The sequence below is a fragment of the Lagenorhynchus albirostris genome, chromosome 6, assembly GCF_949774975.1.
Source record: "Lagenorhynchus albirostris chromosome 6, mLagAlb1.1, whole genome shotgun sequence".
NCBI lineage: Eukaryota > Metazoa > Chordata > Mammalia > Artiodactyla > Delphinidae > Lagenorhynchus > Lagenorhynchus albirostris.
Window position 1 is genome coordinate 38,718,080 of NC_083100.1, and position 27,113 is coordinate 38,745,192.

The following is a 27,113-nucleotide window of genomic DNA, read 5'->3' on the forward strand; positions in this document are numbered from 1 at the left end:
CCCCTGGGAACTGTGAGAACAAAGAAGAGAAAGGGAAATCTCTCCCAGCAGCCTCAGAAGCAGCGGATTAAAGCTCCACAATCAACTTGATATACCCTGCATCTGTGGAATACCTGAATAGACAACGAATCATCCCAAATTAAGGAGCCCTGTGGATGAAAGGCTCTTGGTACTGCAGCCAGGAGTCAGTGCTGTGCCTCTGAGGTGGGAGAGCCAACTTCAGGACACTGGTCCACAAGAGGCCTCCCAGCTGCACATAATATCAAACAGCAAAAATCTCCGAGAGATCTCCATCTCAACGCCAGCACCCAGCTTCACTCAACGACCAGCAAGCTGCAGGGCTGGACATCCTATGCCAAACAACTAGCAAGACAGGAACACAACCCCACCCATTAGCAGAGAGGCTGCCCCAAATCATAGTAAGTCTACAGACACCCCAAAACACACCACCAGACGTGGACCTGCCCACCAGAAAGACAAGATCCAGCCTCATCCACCAGAACACAGGCACTAGTACCCTCCACCAGGAAGCCTACACAACCCACTGAACCAACCTTAGCCACTGGGGACAGACACAAAAAACAACAGGAACTACGAACCTTCAGCCTACAAAAAAGGAGACCCCAAACACAGTAAGATAAGCAAAATGAAAAGACAGAAAAACACACAGCAGATGAAGGAACAAGATAAAAACCCACCAGACCTAACAAATGAAGAGGAAATAGGCAGTCTACCGGAAAAAGAATTCAGAATAATGATAGTAAGGTTGATCCGAAATCTTGGAGATAGAATGGACAATAGAATGGACAAATTGCAAGAATCAGTTAACAAGGACCTAGAAGAACTAAAGATGAAACAAGCAACGATGAACAACACAATAAATGAAATTAAAAGTACTCTAGATGGGATCAATAGCAGAATAACTGAGGCAGAAGAACGGATAAGTGACCTGGAAGATAAAATAGTGGAAATAACTACTGCAGAGCAGAAAAAAGAAAAAAGAATGAAAAGAACTGAGGACAGTCTCAGAGACCTCTGGGACAACATTAAACGCACCAACATTCGAATTATAGGGGTTCCAGAAGAAGAAGAGAAAAAGAAAGGGACTGAGAAAATATTTGAAGAGATTATAGTTGAAAACTTCCCTAATATGGGAAAAGAAATAGTTAATCAAGTCCAGGAAGCACAGAGAGTCCCATACAGGATAAATCCAAGGAGAAATACGCCAAGACACATATTAAACTGTCAAAAATTAAATACAAAGAAAACATATTAAAAGCAAGGGAAAAACAACAAATAACACACAAGGGAATCCCCATAAGGTTAACAGCTGATCTTTCAGCAGAAACTCTGCAAGCCAGAAGGTAGTGGCAGGACATATTGAAAGTGTTGAAGGAGGAAAAACCTGCAACCAAGATTACTTTACCCAGCAAGGATCTCATTCAGATTTGATGGAGAAATTAAAACCTTTACAGACAAGCAAAAGCTGAGAGAGTTCAGCACCACCAAACCAGCTCTACAACAACTGCTAAAGGAACTTCTCTAGGCAAGAAACATAAAAGAAGGAAAGGACCTACAATAATGAACCCAAAACAATTAAGAACATGGGAATAGGAACACACATATCGATAATTACCTTAAATGTAAATGGACTAAATGCTCCCACCAAAAGACACAGATTGGCTGAATGGATACAAAAACAAGACCCATATATTGCTGTGTACAGGAGACCCACTTCAGACCTAGAGACACATACAGACTGAAAGTAAGGGGATGGAAAAAGGTATTTCATGCAAATGGAAACCAAAAGAAAGCTGGAGTAGCAATTCTCATATCAGACAAAATAGACTTTAAAACAAAGACTATTAGAAGAGACAAAGAAGGACACTACATAATGATCAAGGGATCGATCCAAGAGGAAGATATAACAATTGTAAATATTTATGCACCCAACTTAGGTACACCTCAATACATAAGGCAAATACTGACAACCATAAAAGGGGAAATCGACAGTAACACATTCATAGTAGGGGACTTTAACACCCCACTTTCACCAATGGACAGATCATCCAAAATGAAAATAAATAAGGAAACACAAGCTTTACATGATACATTAAACAAGATGGACTTAATTGATATTTATAGGACATTCCACCCAAAAACAACAGAATACACATTTTTCTCAAGTGCTCATGGAACATTCTCCAGGATAGATCATATCTTGGGTCACAAATCAAGCCTTGGTAAATTTAAGAAAATTGAAATTGTATCAAGTATCTTTTCTGACCACAACGCCATGAGACTAGATATCAATTACAGGAAAAGATCTGTAAAAAATACAAACACATGGAGGCTAAACAATACACTACTTAATAATGAAGTGACCACTGAAGAAATCAAAGAGGAAATCAAAAAATACCTAGAAACAAATGACAATGGAGACACAACGACCCAAAACCTGTGGGATGCAGCAAAAGCAGTTCTAAGGGGGAAGTTTATAGCAATACAAGCCCACCTTAAGAAGCAGGAAACATCTCGAATAAACAACCTAACCTTGCACCTCAAGCAATTAGAGAAAGAAGAACAAAAAAACCCCAAAGCTAGCAGAAGGAAAGAAATCATAAAAATCAGATCAGAAATAAATGAAAAAGAAATGAAGGAAACAATAGCAAAGATCAATAAAACTAAAAGCTGGTTCTTTGAGAAGATAAACAAAATAGATAAACCACTAGCCAGACTCATCAAGAAAAAAAGGGAGAAGACTCAAATCAATAGAATTAGAAATGAAAAAGGAGAGGTAACAACTGACACTGCAGAAATAAAAGAGATCATGAGAGATTACTACAAGCAACTCTATGCCAATAAAATGGACAATCTGGAAGAAATGGACAAATTCTTGGAAATGCACAACCTGCCAAGACTGAATCAGGAAGAAATAGAAAATATGAACAGACCAATCACAAGCACTGAAATTGAAACTGTGATTAAAAATCTTCCAACAAAGAAAAGCCCAGGACCAGATGGCTTCACAGGCGAATTCTATCAAACATTTATAGAAGAGCTAACACCTATCCTTCTCAAACTCTTCCAAAATATAGCAGAGGGAGGAACACTCCCAAACTCCTTCTACGAGGCCACCATCACCTTGATACCAAAACCAGACAAGGATGTCACAAAGAAAGAAAACTACAGGCCAATATCACTGATGAACATAGATGCAAAAATCCTCAACAAAATACTAGCAAACAGAATCCAACAGCACATTAAGAGGATCATACACCATGATCAAGTGGGGTTATTCCAGGAATGCAAGGATTCTTCAATATACGCAAATCTATCAATGTGATAAACCATATTAACAAACTGAAGGAGAAAAACCATATGATCATCTCAATAGATGCAGAGAAAGCTTTTGACAAAATTCAACACCCATTTATGATAAAAACCCTCCAGAAAGTAGGCATAGAGGGAACTTTCCTCAACATAATAAAGGCCATATATGACAAGCCCACAGCAAACATCATCCTCAATGGTGAAAACCTGAAAGCATTTCCACTAAGATCAGGAACAAGACAAGGTTGCCCACTCTCACCACTCTTATTCAACATAGTTTTGGAAGTTTTAGCCACAGCAATCAGAGAAGAAAAGGAAATAAAAGGAATCCAAATCGGAAAAGAAGAAGTAAAGCTGTCACTGTTTGCAGATGACATGATCCTATACATAGAGAACCCTAAAGATGCTACCAGAAAACTACTAGAGCTAATCAATGAATTTGGTAAAGTGGCAGGATACAAAATTAATGCACAGAAATCTCTGGCATTCCTATATACTAATGATGAAAAATCTGAAAGTGAAATCAAGAAAACACTCCCATTTACCATTGCAACAAAAAGAATAAAATATCTAGGAATAAACCTACCTAAGGAGACAAAAGATCTGTTTGCAGAAAATTATAAGACACTGATGAAAGAAATTAAAGACGATACAAATAGATGGAGAGATATACCATGTTCTTGGATTGGAAGAATCAACATTGTGAAAATGACTCTACTACCGAAAGCAATCTATAGATTCAATGCAATCCCTATCAAACTACCACTGGCATTTTTCACAGAACTAGAACAAAAAATTTTGCAATTTGTATGGAAACACAAAAGACCCCGAATAGCCAAAGCAATTTTGAGAACGAAAGCAGGAACTGGAGGAATCAGGCTCCCAGACTTCAGACTATACTACAAAGCTACAGTTATCAAGACGGTATGGTACTGGCACAAAAACAGAAAGATAGATCAATGGAACAGGATAGAAAGCCCAGAGATAAACCCACGCACATATGGTCACCTTATCTTTGACAAAGGAGGCAGAAATGTACAGTGGAGAAAGGACAGCCTATTCAATAAGTGGTGCTGGGAAAACTGGACAGCTACATGTAAAGGTATGAAATTAGATCACTCCCTAACACCATACACAAAAATAAGCTCAAAATGGATTAAAGACCTAAATGTAAGGCCAGAAACTATCAAACTCTTAGAGGAAAACATAGGCAGAACACTCTATGACATAAATCACAGCAAGGTCCTTTTTGACCCACCTCCTAGAGAAATGGAAATAAAAACAAGAGTAAACAAATGGGACCTAATGAAACTTAAAAGCTTTTGCGCAGCAAAGGAAACCATAAAGAAGACCAAAAGACAACCCTCAGAATGGGAGAAAATATTTGCAAATGAAGCAACTGACAAAGGATTGATCTCCAAAATTTATAAGCAGCTCATGCAGCTTAATAACAAAAAAACAAACAACCCAATCCAAAAATGGGCAGAAAACCTAAATAGACATTTCTCCAAAGAAGATATACAGAGTGCCAACAAACACATGAAAGAATGCTCAACATCACTAATCATGAGAGAAATGCAAATCAAAACTACAATGAGCTATCATCTCACACCAGTCAGAATGGCCATCATCAAAAAATCTAGAAACAATAAATGCTGGAGAGGGTGTGGAGAAAAGGGAACCCTCTTGCACTGTTGGTGGGAATGTAAATTGATACAGCCACTGTGGAGAACAGTATGGAGGTTCCTTAAAAAGCTACAAATAGAACTACCATATGACCCAGCAATCCCACTACTGGGCATATACCCTGAGAAAACCATAATTCAAAAAGAGTCATGTACCAAAATGTTCATTGCAGCTCTATTTACAATAGCCTGGAGATGGAAACAACCTAAGTGTCCATCATCGGATGAATGGATAAAGAAGATGTGGCACATATATACAATGGAATATTACTCAGCCATAAAAAGAGACGAAATTGAGCTATTTGTAATGAGGTGGATAGACCTAGAGTCTGTCATACAGAGTGAAGTAAGTCAGAAAGAGAGAGACAAATACCGTATGCTAACACATATATATGGAATTTAAAAAAAAATGTCATGAAAAACCTAGGGGTGAAACAGGAATAAAGACACAGACTTACTAGAGAATGGACTTGAGGTTATGGGGAGGGGGAAGGGTAAACGGTGACAAAGCGATAAAGAGGCATGGACATATATACACTACCAAACGTAAGGTAAATAGCTAGTGGGAAGCAGCCGCATAGCACAGGGAGATCAGCTCGGTGCTTTGTGACCGCCTGGAGGGGTGGGATAGGGAGGGTGGGAGGGAGGGAGACGCAAGCGGGAAGAGATATGGGAATATATGTATGTATATAACTGATTCATTTTGTTGTGAAGCTGAAGCTAACATACCATTGTAAAGCAATTATACTCCAATAAAGATGTTAAAAAAAAAAAAAGAACAAATGAAGAGTTGACATTTTTAGAGGGTTGGGGAGTTAATCTTTTCAAAAAATTGTATAATAGCGTAATATGGTATTTGTCTTTCGACCCCAACCTTGAAAGTCATATTACAAAAGCTGTGCCAGGCCACTGTCAGCCTTCCCGTGTGACATTCTTTTTAATCCTGTGACATTCAAATTGCACTTAATATTTTTCCTCCTTCAGTTGTCAACTATTCTATCTTTGCCAGACCCTTATTAATCATTGGTTTAGCATGTGGTTCAAGTAGTTTTTCAAAATCACTTTCATTGACTTTTATGAAATCCTGAGTCTTTTATTAGTTCATGCATTTTCTCTTTGCATCAGTTTATTGTTGGAACATCTGAAATTTAGTGAGTGACTGACTAAAAGACAGAGATATGAGTGGTAGGGATCAACTCTGTCATTGCATGGGAAGAATGGTTGAATGAGGACTCATAAAAAATCTTCAGTTCATTGTTTTGTGTATGTTTTGCTTTCTTCAGTTCCTTAATAGAGTGCAGCTGGATAAAGGATACCTAGGTTAAAAGGATTTTTTTCTTTGTCAGAAAATTTTGAAAACTATGTGTGCTATGAAAATGCAGGCAGCCTGTCTGGGAAAGGTTTCAAAACGTTTTTTATCCTAATACTTGAATCAAGGTTAAACCTGGTATCAATAAGCAGGGTCATGATACTGAACAGAACTGTTTGCTTATCCACATGCTGCATATTGATATTCATTTAACTTTTTGGTTCTTCCAGATCATTCTATATACCATGGAAATCTCGGGTATTGGTGATTTATTAATTATTATTTTATTTTTAATTGAAGTATAGATGACTTACAATATTAGTTGCAGGTGTGTAACATAGTGCTTCAATATTTTTATAGATTATACTCCATTTAGAGTTATTACAATATAATGTCTATATTTCCTTGTGCTGTACAGTATATCCTTGTAGCTTATTTATTTTATACATAGTAGTTTGTATCTCTGAATCCCCTACCCCTGTATTGCCCCTTCCCTCTCCCTCACTCCACTGATAACAACTAGTGTGTTCTCTATATCTGTAAGTCTGTTTCTGTTTTGTTATAATCTTTCATTTGTTTCATTTTTTAGATTTCACCTATAAGTGATATCATACAGTATTTGTCTTTTTCTGTCTGACTTATTTCACTAAGCATAATACCATCACGGTTCATCCATGTTGTTGCAAATGGCAAAATTTCATTCTTTTTTATGGCTGAGTAATATTCCACACACACACACACATACATATATATATACACACACACACACATATATTTATGTATATATATCACGTTTCCTTTATCCATTCATCTGTTGTTGGACACTTAGATTACTTCCATATCTTGGCTATTGTAAATAATGTTGGTGTGAACATTGGGGTGCATGTATCTTTTTGAATTAGTGTTTTCTTTTTCTTTGGATATATACTCAGCAGTGGAGTTGCTGGATCATATGGTAGTTCTGTTTCTAGTTTTTTGAGGAACCTCCATACTATTTTCCATAGTGGGTGCACCGATTTGCATTCCCACCAACAGTGTACAAGGGTTCCATTTTCTTCACACTCTTGCCAACATTTGTTATTTGTGGTGTTTTTGGTGATAGCTGTTCTGACAGGTGTGAGGTGATATCTCATTGTGGTTTTGATTTGTGTTTCCCTGATGATTAGCAATATTGAGCATCTTTTCATGTGCCTCTGTATGTCTTATTTGGAAAATGTCTGTTCAGGTCTTCTGCCTGAAGAGCTTCCTTGGCAGAAGAAACAGCAGATGCAAAGGCTCCTGTGCTAGTGTGGCTGGTGCCTTCGAGGAGCAGCAGTGGCACTAGGGTCACATGAGCATGGGTGGCCATAGTGGTAGATGAGGTCAGAGAGCACCAGAGACCAGATTGTGTGGGGCCTTACAGACTAGCGTAAGGGTTTTGGCTTTCACTCTGACCGAAACAGGTGCCACTGTAGGGTTTGGGGTAGAGAGCAACATGTTCTGACTTACATTTGAAGAGAATCACTCTGGTTGCTATGTTGAGAATAGACAGTAAGAAATCAAGGATGGAAGCAGGGATGTAGATGATTATTTATTCAGACGACATATGACAGTGACTTGGACCAGAGTGAAGGTAGTGGAAGCTAATTGCTATCTTTCCTTACTTTTTTTTCTCTCTATTTTCCTTACTTTTTAATCACATTCTTTCTTTGGCCTAAAATTCATGCCGTATTTCAAAGGCCTCCTCATATCTTTCAAGGTCCAGCTCAGTTTTTCTCATTAGGCTTTTTTTTTTTTTTTTTTTTTTTTTGGTGGTACGCAGGCCTCTGACTGTTGTGGCCTCTCCCGTTGTGGAGCACAGGCTCCAGACGTGCAGACCCAGCGGCCGTGGCTCACGGGCCCAGCCACTCCGCGGCATGTGGGATCCTCCCGGACCGGGGCACGAACCCGTGTCCCCTGCATCGGCAGGCGGACTCTCAACCATTGCGCCACCAGGGAAGCCCCTCATTAGGCTTTTCTTAAACACTCCAGCCCCTGCTGATCATTCCTGGCAGTGAGCTCTTTGCACTTAAGGTGTAAGTGACTTTTGCACTTACACCTTATAGTATAGAAGGCAATTGTTCTCTATTTCTTTCTTGCAGGTTGATTTATATTTCTTTCTATACTATAACAAGGGACTTGTGCTTTTCAGCACAAAGTAGGTACTTTACTCAGTAAATCTTTTTGGATGGCTAATGTGGCTAATTCTAAAGAAAATGCAACATGTATTCATACTGTTGATTTAGTCCTTTTACATTCTTATTTTCTGATTAGTAGGAGTCAACCCCATCCATTCATTTATTTGAAAAATATTTACCGAAAACTTACTATTTTATGGAGAATATAACGTATAAGAGAAACAGTAATTTTCTCAAAGAGTTTATACTCTGGCAAGAGAAGACACGCATCTTTATAATTAGACTATAAAGCGTTGTGAATTACACGTGATATGAATGATATCAAAAAGGCCACTGGAATTCAGTCATGGGAATGTTGCCTCTGGCTGGCTGTTCTTCAAGAAGAGAGTGGTCGTTAGACCTTGAAGGTGGAGTGGGTGCAGGAAGTAGAGAGGATGGCATGAGCAATGCTGGGTGCGCTAAGCATTTTCATGGGGAGCAGATAGATAGCCTTCTATTGAGAAAGTTTGTATAGAACTTTGGGTTTGTTTAAGGAAGTATAAAGAAATACACTAAAAAACCACCCTGACCCCCAGAACCACCATGCAAATCCAGGCCATCTTCACCTTTCACCTGGACTATGCAACTGCCTGCTAACTTCAGGTCTCAACTTAATCAATTTATATGTCACTACCTGTGAGAGGCCTGCCTACTCACCCTGACTAAACCAGGTCCCACCCCTGCCCCTTTGTTCACTACCATCGTGGCCCTTTAATTATGTATTTTACTTGATTGGGAGCGTTGTCATTGAAAAAGTGCTATAGGAAGAGAGTAGATGGGTTGTCTGGGGGAAAACACAAGGATCAGAGAGGCCTTTTAGGAAGTGATGGCCTGGGACTTCCCTAGTGGTCCAGTGGTTAAGACTCCACGCTCCCAGTGCACAGGGTCCGGGTTCGATCCCTGGTCAGGGAACTAGATCCCGCACGCTGCAACTAAAATATCCTGCATGCTGCAACTTAAAAAAAAAAAAAAAAGATCCTGCACGCTGCAACTAAAGATCCCTCAGTCTGCAACAAAGATCCCGTGTGCCACAGCTAAGACCCAGTGCAGCCAAATAAATAAATAAATAATAAAGAAGTGATGGCCTAGATACGATATGACGTGGATTTGACTTAGTGCCGTTGTGGCAACGGGAATGGAAAAGAGGGGAGTGTTCTGTGGGGTATAGAGTACATGCCACAATTAATAGTGTTTGTAGTTATAACCTCTGGTGTTTTATGGAATAAGCAATTGTATATAAATACAGTTAGTCATCTTTTTTAGCAGCTTTTGACAATCCACAGCTAGAAGCTTACGCGGTTTGCTTTGTAAGAAAGACTTTTCCACACAAATGTGCTCCAACCACCTCAAAGTAATGCAGAGTTCTTAAATATCCGAATTCCATTTACCAACAATTGGTAATTATCTTCAGCTTTAGCGGAAGTTAATGTCTTGGGATGTGTTCCACACAAGAGAAAAAAGACATCTTTTCCCCTAAGGCTGTACAGGGAGTAAAAGTTGAATATCTTTGAAAAGAGAATACTCTAAAATGAATCGATTCTACTTCTCCTGCACAAACCATCACTATTTGCTGCTAGGCAAGGAAACCACCAAGAATGCTCGACATAAAAGAGTTTTTCGTTTCTTTTTATCAATCCTTGGACAGATCATGGAACTTCATGTGTATTTACTGAAAAATATGTTGGAATTTTAAACAGGTATTGAAAATATATGAAATTTTGATTTCCCTATCTGGCATAATGTTTAAAAATGATTCTTGAAATGGTTTTGCTGTTCTTAATTTAATAGCATTTTAAGAGTGTAGATCAATTTTTAAAAAATTGGTATCTATGCCAATGCCAGTGAGGGCCCATTCCATTCTCTCCTTGACTGTTGAGATAAAGATGTTGTCTTGATTCTTCCCACACTCTCTATCCTAAATTCTTCTCTAATTACGTGTATAACGGTCTGTCATTTTTTTTTTCCTTTATGTTTGTCCAGCATTCATTTCCTCTTCTTCTAGTAACAGCTGACTTGCTTCTTTTGAGGACTCACTTGTCCCCCACTGCCTTCAGTTTTGGTCTAGATGCCTTTTCTTCTCCAAGGGCATGCCCAGCGAGCTTTGCAAAACCATCCTGTCAGCAGCATGAGTTTCTGTCTCACTGCACCTTCACTTCTGAGTACTGTTATTTTTCAGAGTTGATATTTTGGTGCATAGAAAATTATATCTAAGTTTTGTTTTAATTTTTAACATATAATTATTAGTGATTTAAATTTTTCCTTTTGTGAATTATCTATTCACATCTGCAAAAGAAAAGTTTAATTAAGTAATTGAATTGAAAGCCTTATCACGTTTAAAGAATTCAGAAGAGTTAAACCAAATCTTAATTATTTTCTCATATTTGTCTGGCTGCATATTCAGTCAATTATGATTCAAGCTAATCAACAGCTTGAAAGCTTTGTTGGACTCAGTCTTTAAAATTAACAACTTTTGAAACTTAAAATTCTATCTGTGTCCATCCCTTTTACAAATTTACAGGTGGGCTATTATTATGTTGTGGATCATAACATATCATTTGAGAAAATTGTGGGGAGAAGAGCCTTTTCCTAAAGGGCAGCAGGCTGGAGGGAAAATTACATTTTTCTGATACTTTTCCACCTGGAAAGAGGAAGTGAGGGGCAGCTTCAGTCACTGCAGGCTCTCTGTTGAATGCCCTGAAATCATTTATTGGTAGGTCGAATAGGAGGGATTTTTCTGATCTTAATCATTTTCCTAGCACACTCTTGCCGAGTAAGCTAAGCATTGAGTTATGACTATGTATGATAAACAGTGAGTAATGAGTATGCTTTCTCTTAGCAAGAAGGCACAGTGAAAAGCCACTGGGAAGGGGTCTTAGTTGAGAATTTGGTGATAACTTTATTCATCTCAGGTGACAGCTGGCTTGCGGGGTCTGATGGCTCGCTGCTTTCTCTTCCCAGAGGTCTCACATCTCTGCTTATTGTAGACATATTCTATTTTCTTTAGTGTCTCTAGACATAAATATAATCCCGCCTTTGCTTTCCTTATTTATATAGTAAAACACAAATGGAGTTTGAAGTACAGTGTAGTTGAACAGGTGTGTGCATGTGTGTGTATGCATGTGGTGTTCTTTTGGGAATTTGAAGCGTTAAACAAGGATGTTAGTTATTATTATTGGTTTTATTTTTCAATGTCCAATCTAGGAAATTAAAATATGAGGGTGCATTTCCATTCTGTACAAATCTTTTTTTTTTTTAAATTTCCAATTTTGCATTTCTTTCTTTTTTTTTTAACATCTTTATTGGGGTATAATTGCTTTACAATGGTGTGTTAGTTTCTGCTTTATAACAAAGTGAATCAGTTATACATATACGTATGTTCCCATATCTCTTCCCTCTTGCGTCTCCCTCCCTCCCACCCTCCCTATCCCACCCCTCCAGGAGGTCACAAAGCACCAAGCTGATATCCCTGTGCTATGCGGCTGCTTCCCACTAGCTATCTACCTTACGTTTGGTAGTGTATATATGTCCATGCCTCTCTCTCTCTTTTGTACAAATCTTTTCATAATGAATGTTTTCAGTACTTGCCCTTCAGGTGAGGTTTCACCTCCAGACTCCTTAGCAAAAATATTTTAAATAAAAACACTTGTTTAATGTATTTGTCATCTGCTTCTGTCTGTATCTTCTAAACAAAATCTGCTGCTTTTGGAAATGAAATTGTATACTAAAGCATTTTGCAATTTGCTTAGTAATTATATCTCTCTTGACCTCTGGAGGAAAAGTGATTTTGTTTTTGGTTGTCATTTAAGCAGATGTCTGTTACCTGAGAGAGCAGGTTAGTACCGACCTAATCATAATTAGAAGTGGTAGGGTTTTTTTTTTTTTTAAAGGAGTGCTACATCGTGTTAAATTGTGTCCTTTGGGAATGGGACATATAGCCTCAGCAGAGGCTCACCATGGGTGGATTGTTTAAGGAGCTTTAAAGGACTAGCTTTCTTTTTAATAAATTTGGTGAGTATTAATCAGTTTCTTTTACCATCAGCTTTGTCTACTAAAGCTTTTCAGAAGAACATAGATACTATTCTGAAGAAAATTTGCCTTTCTTATTGCAGAAGGCATAGATATGAAACCAGGACACAAGGGAAGAATTCTTAGATATCAGTAGAAAATGTGAAGCAGTCGTTCCTTGTTGTTGGAGTAGCCCTCATTTTCCCATGTGAGAACATTGTATTGAATAAGGTAGTTATAAACTCAAATTTTAGCTGAAGATAGAGTGGCTTGATTGTTAAAGTTTTTATGCAACTTTGCAAATTCATTTTTGCATGGGGTTTGATCTTAATTTATTACGGAAACATGAACTCTTAAAAAATACATTACTTATATTGCAAGGGAAAAATGAAGTTTTCCAAAGCAGTTTTGGAAATAGTCTCTCATCACAGTCTCAGCATTCTGATTTTACTTCTTTTCCATTGATCTCAGTTATGTAAAGTAAAACATCTGAGTGAGGTTTTTCAACACTGAGTTGAGCCTTTTAGAGATACTTCGGCATAGTCAATTTTAACTAATAAATTCTAAGCCCATTAGTAAGCAGAAACTTGCATTTGAGTATTTGTTTTATCCCTGGCCTCATAATAACCAGCAATTGGGGCCCACCTTCGCGAGAGTCTTTGGGATATAGTTACTTGGATACATTGCATTTATTTTAAACTCACCTAAAGTAGTATTGATTTTCTCAGCCTTATTAATGTTTCTGGGATTCTGTTGTCACGTAGATTGAAAATCCAGAATTGAGTCTTAATTTCTTCCTTCCTTTTATCCCCTGTATTCAATATGCCACCAAGTCTTCGGGTTCTTTCTTTGAAATATTCCTGATTGATATACTTCCTTCCTGTGTTGCTGAATCTGCTCTTCAGCACTCAGTGCCGGATGTCTTAACTAATCAGTTAGCTTCTAACTGGTTCCCCCACCTCTGTTTTCTCCTCTTACAATCAGCCCCACGTGAGCTTTCAGATTAAGTTTCCCATGCTTAAATTTCCTATTTTGACTCTTCTGCTCAAGAGCCTGGAATGGCTCCCTGCTCATTGGTGAGGTTCCAAGTGAATTACTTAACATTCTGTGCCCAGGTTTCTTCTCATCTTCTCTTCTCTCTCTAGTCTCACATCTCACTACATGCAGTGACCGGCTTGTGAGTGGTAGGCTCTAAAAGTTCCTTTAAAGTGGGGTGGTTTGGAAGTTGGAATTAATTTTTTTTAATGTGGAAACAATTCTTTAAGAGCTGTGGATGAGTTCCTAAGCTATAACTCGAAGGCCTGTGTATCCTAATGTAGCTGATTTCTGGGCTCTGGGAGCCAGGAACCATGTTGAATAGGAAGGTAGGGGAGCATGAACTGTTTTCCCTTTCTTTCCTAAGTATGGGGGTCATCCAGCACTAGGCAGAGTTCACAGTGAGTTTTCATGTGTAAAGATGGTCTTTAGCATTTGATTTCTGTTAACTGTCTTCTAAGTCTTAGTTCCTCTCCCCAGACTCTTAGGCCTGGAGAACTACCCCAGGCATTAATTGCATTAATTAGTTCAGAACTATATTATTTGTTTATTAAAATAACAGTAGTTACTTTAAAAAATAACAAAATAACTCTCACTTACGATTTTCCTAATCCTTGCAAAATGGCCTTGCATGTTACATTAAAGTTACCTCCGTTTAATAGCTGAATATATTGAGACAGGGTGAAGTTTAAGTACATGCAGTTACTTAGGTAAACACAGAAGACTTACAGGTAACCTGTATATATTTGTAAATCACTTAGAAAGAGTGAGTGCCACGTGAGTGTTTGCTAAAGAAATATACAGATAACCCGATCACTTCCCCACTTCATCTCTTCCCCTGTTATACGTAAGCTCCACTGGAGCACTGTTCTTGCTTTTGGAGACTGTGTAGTTTCAAGGTTGAAGAAAAGAAGCTAAAAGATACCAAAAGAGTTTCTGGGACTTGTTACCCTCCCCGTCCTCAAATCTATCCCCAGAAAATGCTCTACCCCAGACTGGATGTCTTCATATACCAAGTAGAGATTTGGCTCAAAAAGCATCTTCATGAGAAAGACAAATATTATATGATATCACTTATATGTGGAATCTAAAAAATAGTACAGATGGACTTATTTACAAAACAGAAACAGACTTACAGACATAGAAAACAAATTTATGGTTACCCAAGGGGAAGGAGGTGGAGGGATAAATTGGGAGTATGGGATTAACATATGAATACTACCATATGTAAAATAAACAACAGTGATTTACTGTACAGCACAGGGAACTATATTCAATATCTTGTAACAAACTATAATGGAAAAAAAAGCATCTTCATGCTAAAATGCATGGAAAGAACCCTTGGGAAGGATTAAGGAATTCTTGGTTATTCATACATTATTGTCAGCTAGTTAATGATGTTTTCCTCTTAGCTACATTGAGGGCCTTTCTGGTGGGATAAGGTTGAAAAGGAAGCAGATTGTCTTGGAAGCTGGGAGCATTCCCGTGGTTTAGATCTGTACTGTCCAGACGAGGAGCCACCTGCCACATGAAGCTCTCAAGCTCTTGAGATGTGGTTAGTTTGAACTGAAATGTGCTTTAAGTATAAAATATGTGTTGGCTTTAAACACCTTACTACAAAAAAAAAAAAAAGAATGCAAAATATCTCATTAATAATTATTTATATTAACGTTGAAATAATAGTTTGGATATATTGAGTTAAATGAAATACGTTATGATTAAAATGTTCACATTTTTAATGTGGCTCCTAGAAAGTTTAAAATTACATAAGTGGGTTGCATCATATTTCTATTGGGCAGTGCTGGTTTAGACTAATCCTCTTCCTGTCCTGTGTATTCCAGCTTTTGTTCCTCCTCAGTCATCTTGCTCCATCATATATCTCCTCTCTTTCCTACATCTTCAGCCTCTCCTCTTCACTGGCCCTTTCTCTCAATTTTCATTTATTCATTCATTCAGCAGATATTTCCTGAGCTTTTAGTGACCCTATGCTAGTATTATAAACATGCAAAAGTCTCTCTCAGGCTGAAAAACAACAAGCAAACACACCCAACCCTGTCTCAGTACACATCACCCTCTACCACGTGTTCTCCTTCCCTTTACAGTCCAGCCTTTTGAAGAAGAGTCTGTACTCTTTACCTCCATTTACCTTTCCAGCCTCCTTCCTCAAACCTCAACAGTCTGGCTTTTACCACTCTTACCACTCCATGTAAAAGGTTTTCCTAAGGCCAAGGATGTCCTCCTAGTTTTCAGATGCTATGGTAACTTTTCAGTCGTTAGTTGCAGCATCTGAGGCTCTCCCTCAGAATCTCTCCTTGACTTTCAAGACATGTTTCACTCCCTCTCCCTCCTTTTCTCCCCTCCCCACCTTCTCCCCCCTTCCCTTCCCTCTTCCCCCTTCCTGTCTCTCTCTCTCTCTCTCTTTCTCTCTCTTTCGTGTGTCTGTGTGTTTCTCTCTCTCCTATTTTATCTTGATTTTTACCCTTGTCACCTACCAGCTCTGCGACCTTGGGTGGGTTTAACCTCATGGGGCATCAGTATGTTTTGAGTCAGGTCTGGGCTCACCATATGTCTTCAGTGGCAGTATTAAGACCTGCCTCTCTCCCTGGGCTTCTGCTTGGTTCCTTTGGAGGATTCCCATCATTTTCCCAGGGTTCTGCAGAGCCTCTGTTTTCTATTTTGTTTCTTCCCTCTCATATTCTCATCCTTGGTTGCTTCTCCATATCCATCCTTCCAATTAGAGTGCATTCATTTCTTCATATATTTCTTCTTTTCCTCTAACCCTTTAAGACTTACCTCAAATATATAACCACTTCCAAAGTGTTTTTATCTCCTTCAGCTAACCTTTTGCCTCACAGATCCTCAGTTTTCTCATCTGAAAACAGAGATGATGGCCTCTCTCAAATTTAATTCATACTATTCTGGGTCTCACTTGAGATGATAGAAGTGAAAACGCTTTGAAAAATGTAAAACACTTTATAAATATTACTGTCACTTCCTGATGCCTCATGAGCATTTATTATCTCCATCACATACTTGTGGGGACAAATTGTACATATACATGAAGTGTCGTTAGTACAGGATTGAATTTTTTCATATGTGTATTTGTGTTTTCCCCCCAGAGTCAAGTTCCTATAGAGTAAATTACATGCCTTAGGGAAAGAAAAGAAAGAATTTGAAAGAAAACCTCACTCTCTTTTCTGTTTAGTATACTTTGTAGCTTTATGCCAGATGTGTACTAATAGATGCTCCATATGTTTTCATTTGCAGGGTTCAGTTAAACTAGCAAATTTGCACATTTCTGTCTTATTTTTTGACCTGTCTGTTGCGTGTCTCCCTTTCACAAGGGAGGTGCTCGATAAAATTTTGTTGAATGCATGAATGAATGAATGAAGCCAATAATGGTGAGAAAGTCAAATTCCAACCCTTATCTCTGGCTAGAGGACCAGAGAATGGCCCTTGTCAGGCCACTGTTATGGAGTTAAGGCTTGGGCTTCAGGATAGCTCTTCCTCAGTGCCTACCAGTCTCTTTCTTTCTTTTTTTTTTTTCTTTCTGTTTTTGGGATTGTGCTTTGAATAATGGCGGATACTGATAGCCTACTCTTCCAATAAGTGGGGGGATCAAGGGGATTAAAACCAGTTCTACTTTATATAATTAAAGTAGAATGTAGTCACATAATAATATTCATAGCTAAACATGATTGAGCACTTATTATATGCCAGGCACTGTTCTAAATGCTGTACCTATACTGATTCATTTAGTTCTCTCCAAAATTCTATGAACCAGGTGTTATTATGTCCCTACTTTACAAATGGGAAGGTGAAGGCACACAGAGTTAAAATAAATTGTCCAAGATCACAGAGCAACTTAATAGTAGAAATATGACTGAAACCCAGAAATCAGACTTTGGAGCTTATTCTGTTATCCACTGTGTTTACCTATCTCTCTGATTAAATAGAGGACATTAAAAGATAAAACAGTTTTCGTGTACATCCCTGTTTTTCCCCTTTTTTCTAGAGCAGAGTAATTTTCAGTTCTTTTGTTGTGGCTTAAAGCTGTAAAGATTCTGGCCTATTTCTTTCAGGGAAGTAGCTTAGTTATGTCCAGCCTGCATTTTCTATTTGACTACAACATATTAGGAGTTAATTATTTACAGTGCTTGCTGAAGCTGATGTGGTGCTGGACTCACTCTGGGTTTATAGACAAAGAACGGCCTGTCGAAATCCACTAAAATGAAAATTTCATGAAACCCTGAGATTAGAGGTTGACCTGAATTTTAGACTTCATGGATTTGAGGTTGTTTAACAGTTATGGGTTATATGATGTCAGAGTTACCATATACCACATAAGGAAGCAAGTGCTAAATTTATGAAGAGGAGTATTAAGTTTCTCTGTTCGTTTTATTTCTGTCCTTTTTACACAGGACATCTTGCCCACCAGTCCCAGTGATTGTTTAATTCAAGGGATCGTGCTAAAAATATGAGATCAACTTTATGCCAGAAATTAATTGAATAGATACATTTGCAAGTACTATGACCTTAGCAATGGTAGAATGTCCCCTTCACCCAAGTGTTTGTGAAATGGATGAGGGGATGGGAGAAATTAGGGAACCCTCCTCTTTTCTTACCTCCGACTTGGTATCCAAGATTATTAGTTATAACGTAAATATTCAGCCCAAGATTAGTTGTTTTTTTTTTTTCGTGAAAGTTCATGTTGACATTCTAGGACACCTTGCAGGCGTGGCCTTCTGAAAAGATGTAGTATATTAAAGAGGCCAGCACTTACTAGGGATGCAGAGTAAATGTTAAATCCATAAACCTATTAGTGAATGATGTAGTCCTGAAAGGGGTAGTGAGAGGAGAGCCAGATTCATTCTGTGTAGAGCCTGTGGGGTCTGGGTGAGGGAGTGTGAATCCATGGACAGACAGGAAAGGCACTGGCAAATGGAACCTCAAATGTGCTAGAGTAAAGTACAGAGGTCTTAGAAAGAATCTCTGTCAGAGCCTGGCAATGGAGAAGAAAATGGATATCTTAGGACTAGACTCAGTGAACCAACAGGGCACTGGATCTAAGTTCGAACAGGAAAAGCTTTGTTCCTTTAGATGGAGGCCAAGTGGGAGCCAAAGGAAATAGCTTACTGTGGGTCTAGATGGTAGAAATAGGTTTGGCAAAGGGCAGGCCCAGCAAAGGGACTCAAGGTGTAGGTCATGAGTATCTAGGAGATAGTAAGGAGCTTAAGGAGTATCTAGCACAAGGATGCTCACTGTTCAGTGATCTTTTCATTCAACATTTATTGACACCTACTGTGTACCAGGCACTGTTGGAAACACTGGGGATAAAATAGTGAACAAAACAGATGCATTTGTGAAACTTACATTCTTTTTTATTTTTTTCAGCTTTATTGAGGTATAATTGATACTATTGTAAGATATTTAAAGTTTATATTGTGGTGATTTGATGTACATATACGTTGTGCAAGGATTCCCACCATCTAGTTAATGAACACATCTATCACCTCACTTTTTTTTTTTGATGAGAACATTTAAATTCTACTCTCTTAGCAAATTTCAATTATATAATATGGTGTTATCAACTGTAGTCATTTATGTTTTACGTTAGCTCCTCAGACCTTATTCATCTGAAAATTTAGAGTTTGTAGCCTTTCAGCAGCCTTCCCATTACCCCCCATCCCACAGCCCCTGGCAACCACTCTTCTACTCTCTGTTTCTAAGAGTTTGACTTTTTTCTTAGATTCCACATATAAGTGAGATAATACAGTATGTGTCTTTCTCTGACTTATTTCACTTAGCATGATGCTTCAGTGTTCATCTGTGTTGTTGCAAAGAGCAGGATTTCCTTCATTCTCATGGCTGGAAAATACTCCATCGTATGTATATGTATTGCATCTTCTTTATCCATTTATTCATTGATGGACACTTAGGTTGTTTACATATTTTGGCTATTGTGAATAATGCGGCAATGAACACGGGAGTGTAGATACCTCTTTGATATCCTGTTTTCATTTCTTTTGGATATATACCCAGAAGTGGAATTGCTGTATCATATGGTGGTTGGTTCTATTTTTAGTTTTTTACGGAACCTCCATACTGTTTTCCATAGTGACGGTACCTATTTACATTCCCACCAACAGTGCAGGAGGGTTTCCTTTTCTCCACATCCTTGCCAACATTTGTTATCTGTTCTCTTTTTGATAAAAGCCATTCTGACAGGTGTGAGGCAGTACCTCATTGTGGTTTTGATTTGCGGTTCCCCGATGATTAGCGATGTTGAGCATTTTTTCATGTGCCTGTTGGTCATCTGTATGTTTTGTTTGGAAAAATGTCTGTTTAGGTCTTCTGCCCATATTTTAATTGGGTTGTTTGGTTTGTTTTGATACTGAGTTGTATGAGCTGTTTATATATTTTGGATATTAACTCCTTATCAGTCATATCATTTACAAATATTTTCTTCCATTCAGTAGGTTGTCTTTTTGTTTCATCAGTGATTTTCTTTGCTGTGCAAAAGCTTTTAAGTTTAGATCCCATTTGTTTAGTTTTGCTTTTGTTTCCTTTGCCTTAAGAGTCAGAACCAAAAAAATATTGCTACGATTTATGCCAAAGAATTTTTGGTCTGTATTTTCTTCTCGGAGCTTTATTTCAAGTTTTTAAGCCATTTTCAGTTGATTTTTGTGCATGGTGTAAGACAGTGGTCCAGTTTCATTCTTTTGCACATGGTTGCCCAATTTTTCCAATCACCTTTTATTGAAGAGTGTTCTTTCCCCAAGCTTACATTCTTGTGGGGGAAAGTACACAGTAACCAAATAAATAAGTGCATGGTACTATGTGGTGGTACATCAGATCAGAGTAATTGCTTTTGAGAAAAGTAAAGCCAGGAAGGAGGGATGGGAAATGCTTGGCTGTTGCAGTTTTAAACAGGATGGCCAACTCTATTTAAGTGAGGAGGTAACATTTGAGCAAGCTCCTGAAAAAGGGTTTAGTGAGTTTCATTCCTATGGGAAGGAAATAGAACTTGTCCTCAGTAGTATATTTCAACTCTGTTGAACATGTCTCAAAATTTTCTGTCTTGCTATTTTAAAATTTAATTGCATCAGCAAATGAATATGTGAAGGAGAGGAGGATGCCATTTCTGAAGGAGAAAGAATAGCCGTAAAAGGGATGGTAGGGAAGTCTCCTTCTTAATTGCTCTGAGGAAGCTGTGCCCAGTGAAATTGAGGGCCACAGGTGTTTGATGGCCTTTGCTGTCTTGTGACCTCAGTCTATAGAAGTTGTTTCTGACAGTCATCAGTTGACAGTAGAATAATAGGTTTTATTTTGACAGCAGAAGATTATTGCATGGTTAAGCTTTAACAAACACTCATAAAGTCTTTTTATCTGGGAAGCTTAAACTTAATTCCTTGCACTGTAGCACTAATGCTTTGTGCTTGTTTGTCTCTCACAGCTTCGTAGAAAGCCAACCTCAGAGAGGCAGACGGGATGGCTAGCTCAGCCCGGGAGCACCTGCTTTTTGTGAGGCGTCGAAATCCCCAGATGCGGTACACACTGAGTCCAGAGAACCTCCAGAGCCTGGCCGCCCAGAGCTCCATGCCCGAGAATATGACTCTACAGCGGGCCAACAGCGACACCGATCTGGTGACTTCTGAGAGCCGCTCCAGCCTGACTGCCAGCATGTATGAGTACACGCTGGGGCAAGCTCAGAACCTCATCATCTTCTGGGACATTAAAGAGGAGGTGGACCCCAGTGATTGGATTGGACTTTATCACATAGGTGAGTCAAATGAACTGGACTTGCTTGTGACTTGATCATACATTTCACTCTGACATTATATTATTCTGTGTTTTCTCCTGGGAAGAAATTCACACACATAATTTAAAGCAGCCAGATCCCAGGCACTTTTTCTTCTTCTTTGGGGCGGGGGCGGGGGCGGGGGCAGGGGGCAGTCAACAATTATAAATAGCTTTTGCTGATATGAATACTGTGGTTATATCTCTACCTTAATTAAATGTCAGAACCTGCAGTATTTTCTTTTTAAAACTTCACTTTGCCCTTGATCAATAACCGCATTTGGAAAGAGGTGGCTATTAACATTTACTAGTATTTTTAAACCGATGAAAAGGGTGTTTAGACTTAGATAACTGATATGAAAAAAATGTGCTCTTTCAGAAGGTTGAATTACATTAAGAACAACTTGTAGTCTAAAGTATCTTTTTATTTCAAAATTCCTTGATGTGTCCTAGATCAATTAGGTAAAGAAAGTGTCATATTCTCCTAACAAATGACTTAGAAATAGGTTACTATTTGTTTTAATGAAAGTGTCCTAGCTCTGTTTAGCTGATTTGCATCTGTTATTCATAGGTGAGTGCACGATGAGTAGCACATTCCAGAAAATATAAGTATCTACTTTAATTGAAAGCAAAAATCAAAAAAAAAAAAGGGGGCTTCCCTGGTGGCACAATGGTTAAGAATCTGCCTGCTAATGCAGCGGACACAGGTTCAATCCCTGGTCCGGGAAGATCCCACATGCCGTGGAGCAACTAAGCCCGTGCGCCACAACTACTGAGCCTGCGCTCCAGAGCTTGTTAGCCACAACTACTGAGCCCATGTGCTGCAACTACTGAAGCCCGTGTGCCTAGAGCCTGTGCTCCACAACAAGAGTTTATCTTATTCCCAAGTGACCAAAGTCACAAAATCTTGGTGTTCTTATATTTCACTTTCTAGAGAATAGGCCAGAGTCCTAAATCTGGAATTAGTCCAAAGATATAGCTAGGAAAATAGAATTAGGAAATAAATCTCTTTTGAAAAGTGCTATTCTTCTTTAGTTTGTTTCAAGCTGTTTCTGTACCTTTCTTACGTATCCTCGTTGTATTTTTGCTTCCCTATATGAAATGTGTTTCTTTTTTTCCCTTTTGGCTACTTTCAACATTTTTTTCTTTATCTTGGTTTTCAGCAGTGTGTCTATTATGTACCTAGGTGTGATTTTCTTTTTATTTATCCTGGTTGTGATTCTTTGAGTTTTTTAAGTAAATGTTTTTAATGAAAACTGTGAAAATTTTGGCCATTATATTTTCAGATATTTTTTCTATCTATTTTCACTTTCTTCTTGTTTTTCTGAGACTTCAGTTACACATTCGTTACATCATTTCATATTGTTCTACAAGATCCTGAGGCTCTGGTTAATTGTTCTTTAATCTCTTTGGTATTCAAATTCAACCATTTCTACTTACCTATCTTCAAGTTTACTAACTTTTTCTTTTTTTATCTTCATTCTCCTGTCAGGCCCATCCAATGGATTTTAAAATTTCAGTTATTTGACTTTTCATTGATAGAATATGGATTTCTCTTTTTATAGTTTTAATTACTCTTATGAGAGTCCCTATGTCTTAAGTCTGTCAGACCATATCTTTGTTCAGGTCTTTGAATTGATTTGAATACAGCTGCTTTAAATTCTCTGCTAAATCCAATATCTCTGGGGGTCATCTAAGGGTCCGTTTTTATTGTCTGTTTTTCTCTTGACCATGAGTCCCATTTTCCTGTTTCTTTGTATATTCAGCAATTTTTTACTTTACACTGGACATTGAGGATTCTGTACTGTAGAAATCCTGAGTTCTGTGGCATACTTTTTATTTTAATGTTAATTTTTGTTCTAGTTGGCATATTTATTTCCTTGAGCTTTCTATGTATGATGTAACACTTGGTTAGAATGGATCTATGGAAAGCCCAGTGTAGTTATGCAGCACTTCTAGCTTGATGGCATTCAGCCTTCAAGTTTGGTCTCCTCTATGGACTTTGTTAGGGCTTGGTTTGGGGCTTTGTTAGAGTAGGTCTACTAGGCTTTACTCTAGGACTTTGTGCTTATTCCTAAGTAGTGGCATTTCTGATGTCTTAGCTGCATGCCTGGAATGTTAACCATTCTCTCTGGCTCAGCTGTAACTCCAGTGTTCTCCAGCACTGCTTGACTCTTTAACTCCACTACACTCTCAGTCCTGTAGCAGCTGCTCTCTGGAAAGAAGCCTTGGTAGTCTTGCCCTGCACATGTGCAGCCCAGACCTTAGCCAAGGGCTTATGGGGGATCCCCATGTGGACTTCTGGCCTTCATCCCCCCCGTAGCTCTTTCCTTTCCAGTGCCTTGCCTGGAGATTCTAGTCACTTCAGTTGACCCAAACTCTGATTGATGCCTCCTTAGCCCATCAGAACTGCCAGGAAATTGTCCCCCAGCTGAGATCTGGGTGGTCGTGGAGTCAACTTATAAGTTTCCCTTCATTTTGGGATTTTAATCTATTGTGCAATGTCAGAAAACCACTGCCTTCTAGTTTTACAGTTGCTTCATTAGGAAGGCAAGTCTGGAACTAATTACTGCAACATGGCCTGAAGCAGAAATTTCTCCCCTGCTTTTGATTTAGGGTAGACAGTAAGAGGTTCCACTTAATTTCTGCATCTAGCCATTTCCAGAGAACTCTGAATAAATAATAAATGATAATTTGAGTCCCATATGTTTGTCTCCTTCTTAGTGTATTTTCTAATAGTTTCAGATCCCTAGCATGGAAAAGGTGTGAGGAATTGGCACCCTCAGACCTCTTAAGGGGATGGGATGAACACAGAGACTAGAATTCAGAAATAAAAGTATCATGTAGGTGGAATGAGGTATGTGGTATTTTCAGGCATGCTGTTGGTTTTAACAGGTCTTCCACAGTTAATGGCTTTAAAAGGCACAGGTCCTAACATCTAGAACATTAAGGATGGCTCATTTATGTAGTTGCAGAACCACAGCTGTGTTTAAAAGAAAGATTGGCTATCTGGGACCTCAAAGTGAGTGACAGGGACCTTGGTTTAAGCAGAGATATCCGTTTCTTTCCTGGGGCTAGGATGGACTGTTCTGACCTCTGGACTGGAGACAGCCTCACTTCTGTGGGGACTTTGCCATCCCATGCAGTGAGGGACGGGTGACAGCACTGTGGTCTTTAGCTGGCAGCCATCTCCTGATCCCTTCTTCCTTATGGGGTCAGGGGGTGGGCAGCAAGCCCTTGATCTCAGGGCAGGCAGGCCCTCTCCAGACTCAGGAAGGGTCTAAACTGATGTGGTAGTCCAACTAGTGAGTAGTCAGGGAGTACACATGTGACCCAGTTCTGGCCAGTGATATGTAAGGGAAAGACTTTGGGGAAACTTCCTTTTCTAATGAAAAACCAGAGCCTCATGAAGAGAGTCTTTAAACCTCCCTTTCTCTTGTACTTGGGACTCTGGTGAAAGGATGTGATATCTTGAGTTGTGGCATCCATGTAGCAACCATAAGTTATCAATCAAGAAAATTAAAAGCCAAGAATTACAGAGAAGAAAGAGCTTGGACTGGAACTCCAAAGTTCTTGCTATGTATGAAAAAAAAATATTCACCTCTGTTTAAGTCATCATTAGTGAGGCTTTCTTGTACCAGCAGTTATTCCTAACTGAGTCATTGGGGTGGCTGTTATGATGAGAAAGGGGAAAGGAGGAACACAACTGCTTTTAAAGGCAGGATGAAGAGTGAGTGGGCTACTTCCATAGTTACTGCTTCAGGGTGAGGGCTTGGGCTGCTTTAATATAGGTAAAAACCACTCAGTTGTTTTTAAAAGAAGTAACAAAAAATTGACATAAAAAATTTGAACACTGTAACTCCAAGCCATGCAGAAATTTACAAGAGTTTAATGAATCAATGACGTGATGGGAAGAATCTTTCAAATGAGCAGTTAGTAATTTGAAAATGTACAAAACAATTTTCTTGGGCCCTATGAAGGGAAGATAGGTGAGATGATGCATTTAGAGAAGACCTGAAAGAAAAGAGGAAATGCAGGGCTAAGATGGGGAAAAGAATGTTGGGGTCCAAGTTACGTCCTAAATTTAAGGCTGTTATGACTAAAGAGGAATATGCATAATAAGTTCTCTCTCAGGCTCTGTGAAATAGGTTTCATCGAAGCACATATAGCGGGAATAGCTTCAGGTTTCTATATCTCTTAGTAGGAAGCAGCCACTCCTCTTCAGCTGTGTTCTGAGAAGCTGGACTGTTTCCTAGCAATGTCTAGTTTTATTTGTGGAACTGAGAGATGGTCTCTATAGAAATAAGTCCCAAAGGGGAAGGATTTGGGTGGAACATAGGCCTGGAGAGGTGTGGCTTATTGGCACACTCCGCATTTTGATCGCATTTCTCTTGGCTTACATTTTCTTCCTACCTAGAAGTGTGATTTGTTTTTGTTTCGCTAACTGCTAATAACGTTTTGCACTGTACAGCTTGTTCCAGATGACTTTTAGCACTACTAATCTGGAGGGAAAACATATCCTTCTGGATCAGAAACATACATCTTTCTTTAGGCAGTTTAGCAATGTAGAGATCCTATTGGGAATATAAAGAAAAAAAGTTTGAAAATATCAGAACACCATTTGGGGAAACTTTGAGTGTGAACATCGTTCTTAAAGCAGAAGCTAATTATATTTTCTCCTTCCAGAAAGTCTCATATACACCCTGAGATTTCCAGAGATGATCACAATGTACCTATAGCCCCAAATCTCCAAATTACAAAAATTAATGCCTTGCAGATGGTTTCCAGAAATCACTAGGTTTATAATTTAGTGTTGGTATCTAAAATTAGAATCGACCCCTCACAAATTTAATAGTGCTACTTATTGCCTCCTCCTAAGCTGTCTAAATAAAAAGAACCAAATGCTTATCTTGTGCAAGAACCCTTAGGGTACTCAACACAAACAGCTTTCCACGAAAAATCAAGTGGACACTTTTTAAAGTGGAGGTAGAAAATATTAAATTTGTTTCAGGCTCACTATCTAATTCCCCTTAACCTTTAATCTTGTGCTCATTTTTCTGGCTCTTCAAAAGAGAAACACTTCAAGAAGCTTAATTTGCCATTTCTTATGTGCAGGCAACTTCAGGTACCTGAACAGAACTGGGAAAATGCACATTATGAAAATTAGAAGTTTACACTGTGCTGTACACCTGTGCTTCTCACAGTGCTGGTCTCTGAACTGTTTGTTACTGATCTGTAACTCGATAAGAAACATTCTCCAGAATGTAAATCAGTGTAACAGCTTCCTTCATTGAGAAAATCTTGCTATTAAAAGATCATCTAAACTAAATAAAGTGCTTATTGATGTAGGTATTTCATATTTTGGATCAAGGTTCTTATCTTGTCATCGACCGGTAACAGATAAATAATTTATCAGCATTGTCTGGACCGTCCTTTGAGTATACCTCTCAGTTCTGTGCATTGATTGTGTCTTCAAAGATAGATGGCAGAACAATTGTACTTTGACCCTGTCTTAAAAAAATCCTGGCTTATGTATTATGACATTTTTCATACTTCTTTGCATTTGGATGGTAAAATGAAGTTGCAGTAGTTATCCAAGGCATTGGGATCATGTATTTTTGAGCTCCAAATTTAAGCTGATGTTTTATAGATTAAAAACTGAGGTCCAGAATGGTGATACCATTCAGTTACTTGGAGTCAGTCAAGGCTGGGACTTAAGAGTCCTGTGTCCCAGTCTTCATGTTTTCCCCT

At 38.6% G+C, this 27,113-nt stretch overlaps 1 protein-coding gene across 2 annotated transcripts in view; it reads left to right on the forward strand.

Annotated features, from left to right (window-relative positions):
• HECW2 (HECT, C2 and WW domain containing E3 ubiquitin protein ligase 2) overlaps positions 1-27,113 on the forward strand; it is a 417,979-nt gene that overhangs the window by 153,292 nt on the left and 237,574 nt on the right. For both annotated transcript variants that reach the window (XM_060152403.1, XM_060152405.1), the window contains exon 2: positions 21,019-21,345. In XM_060152403.1, the coding sequence (XP_060008386.1) occupies positions 21,054-21,345 (292 nt within the window). In that variant the 5' untranslated portion in view covers positions 21,019-21,053. The remainder of the gene's footprint in view (positions 1-21,018; positions 21,346-27,113) is intronic.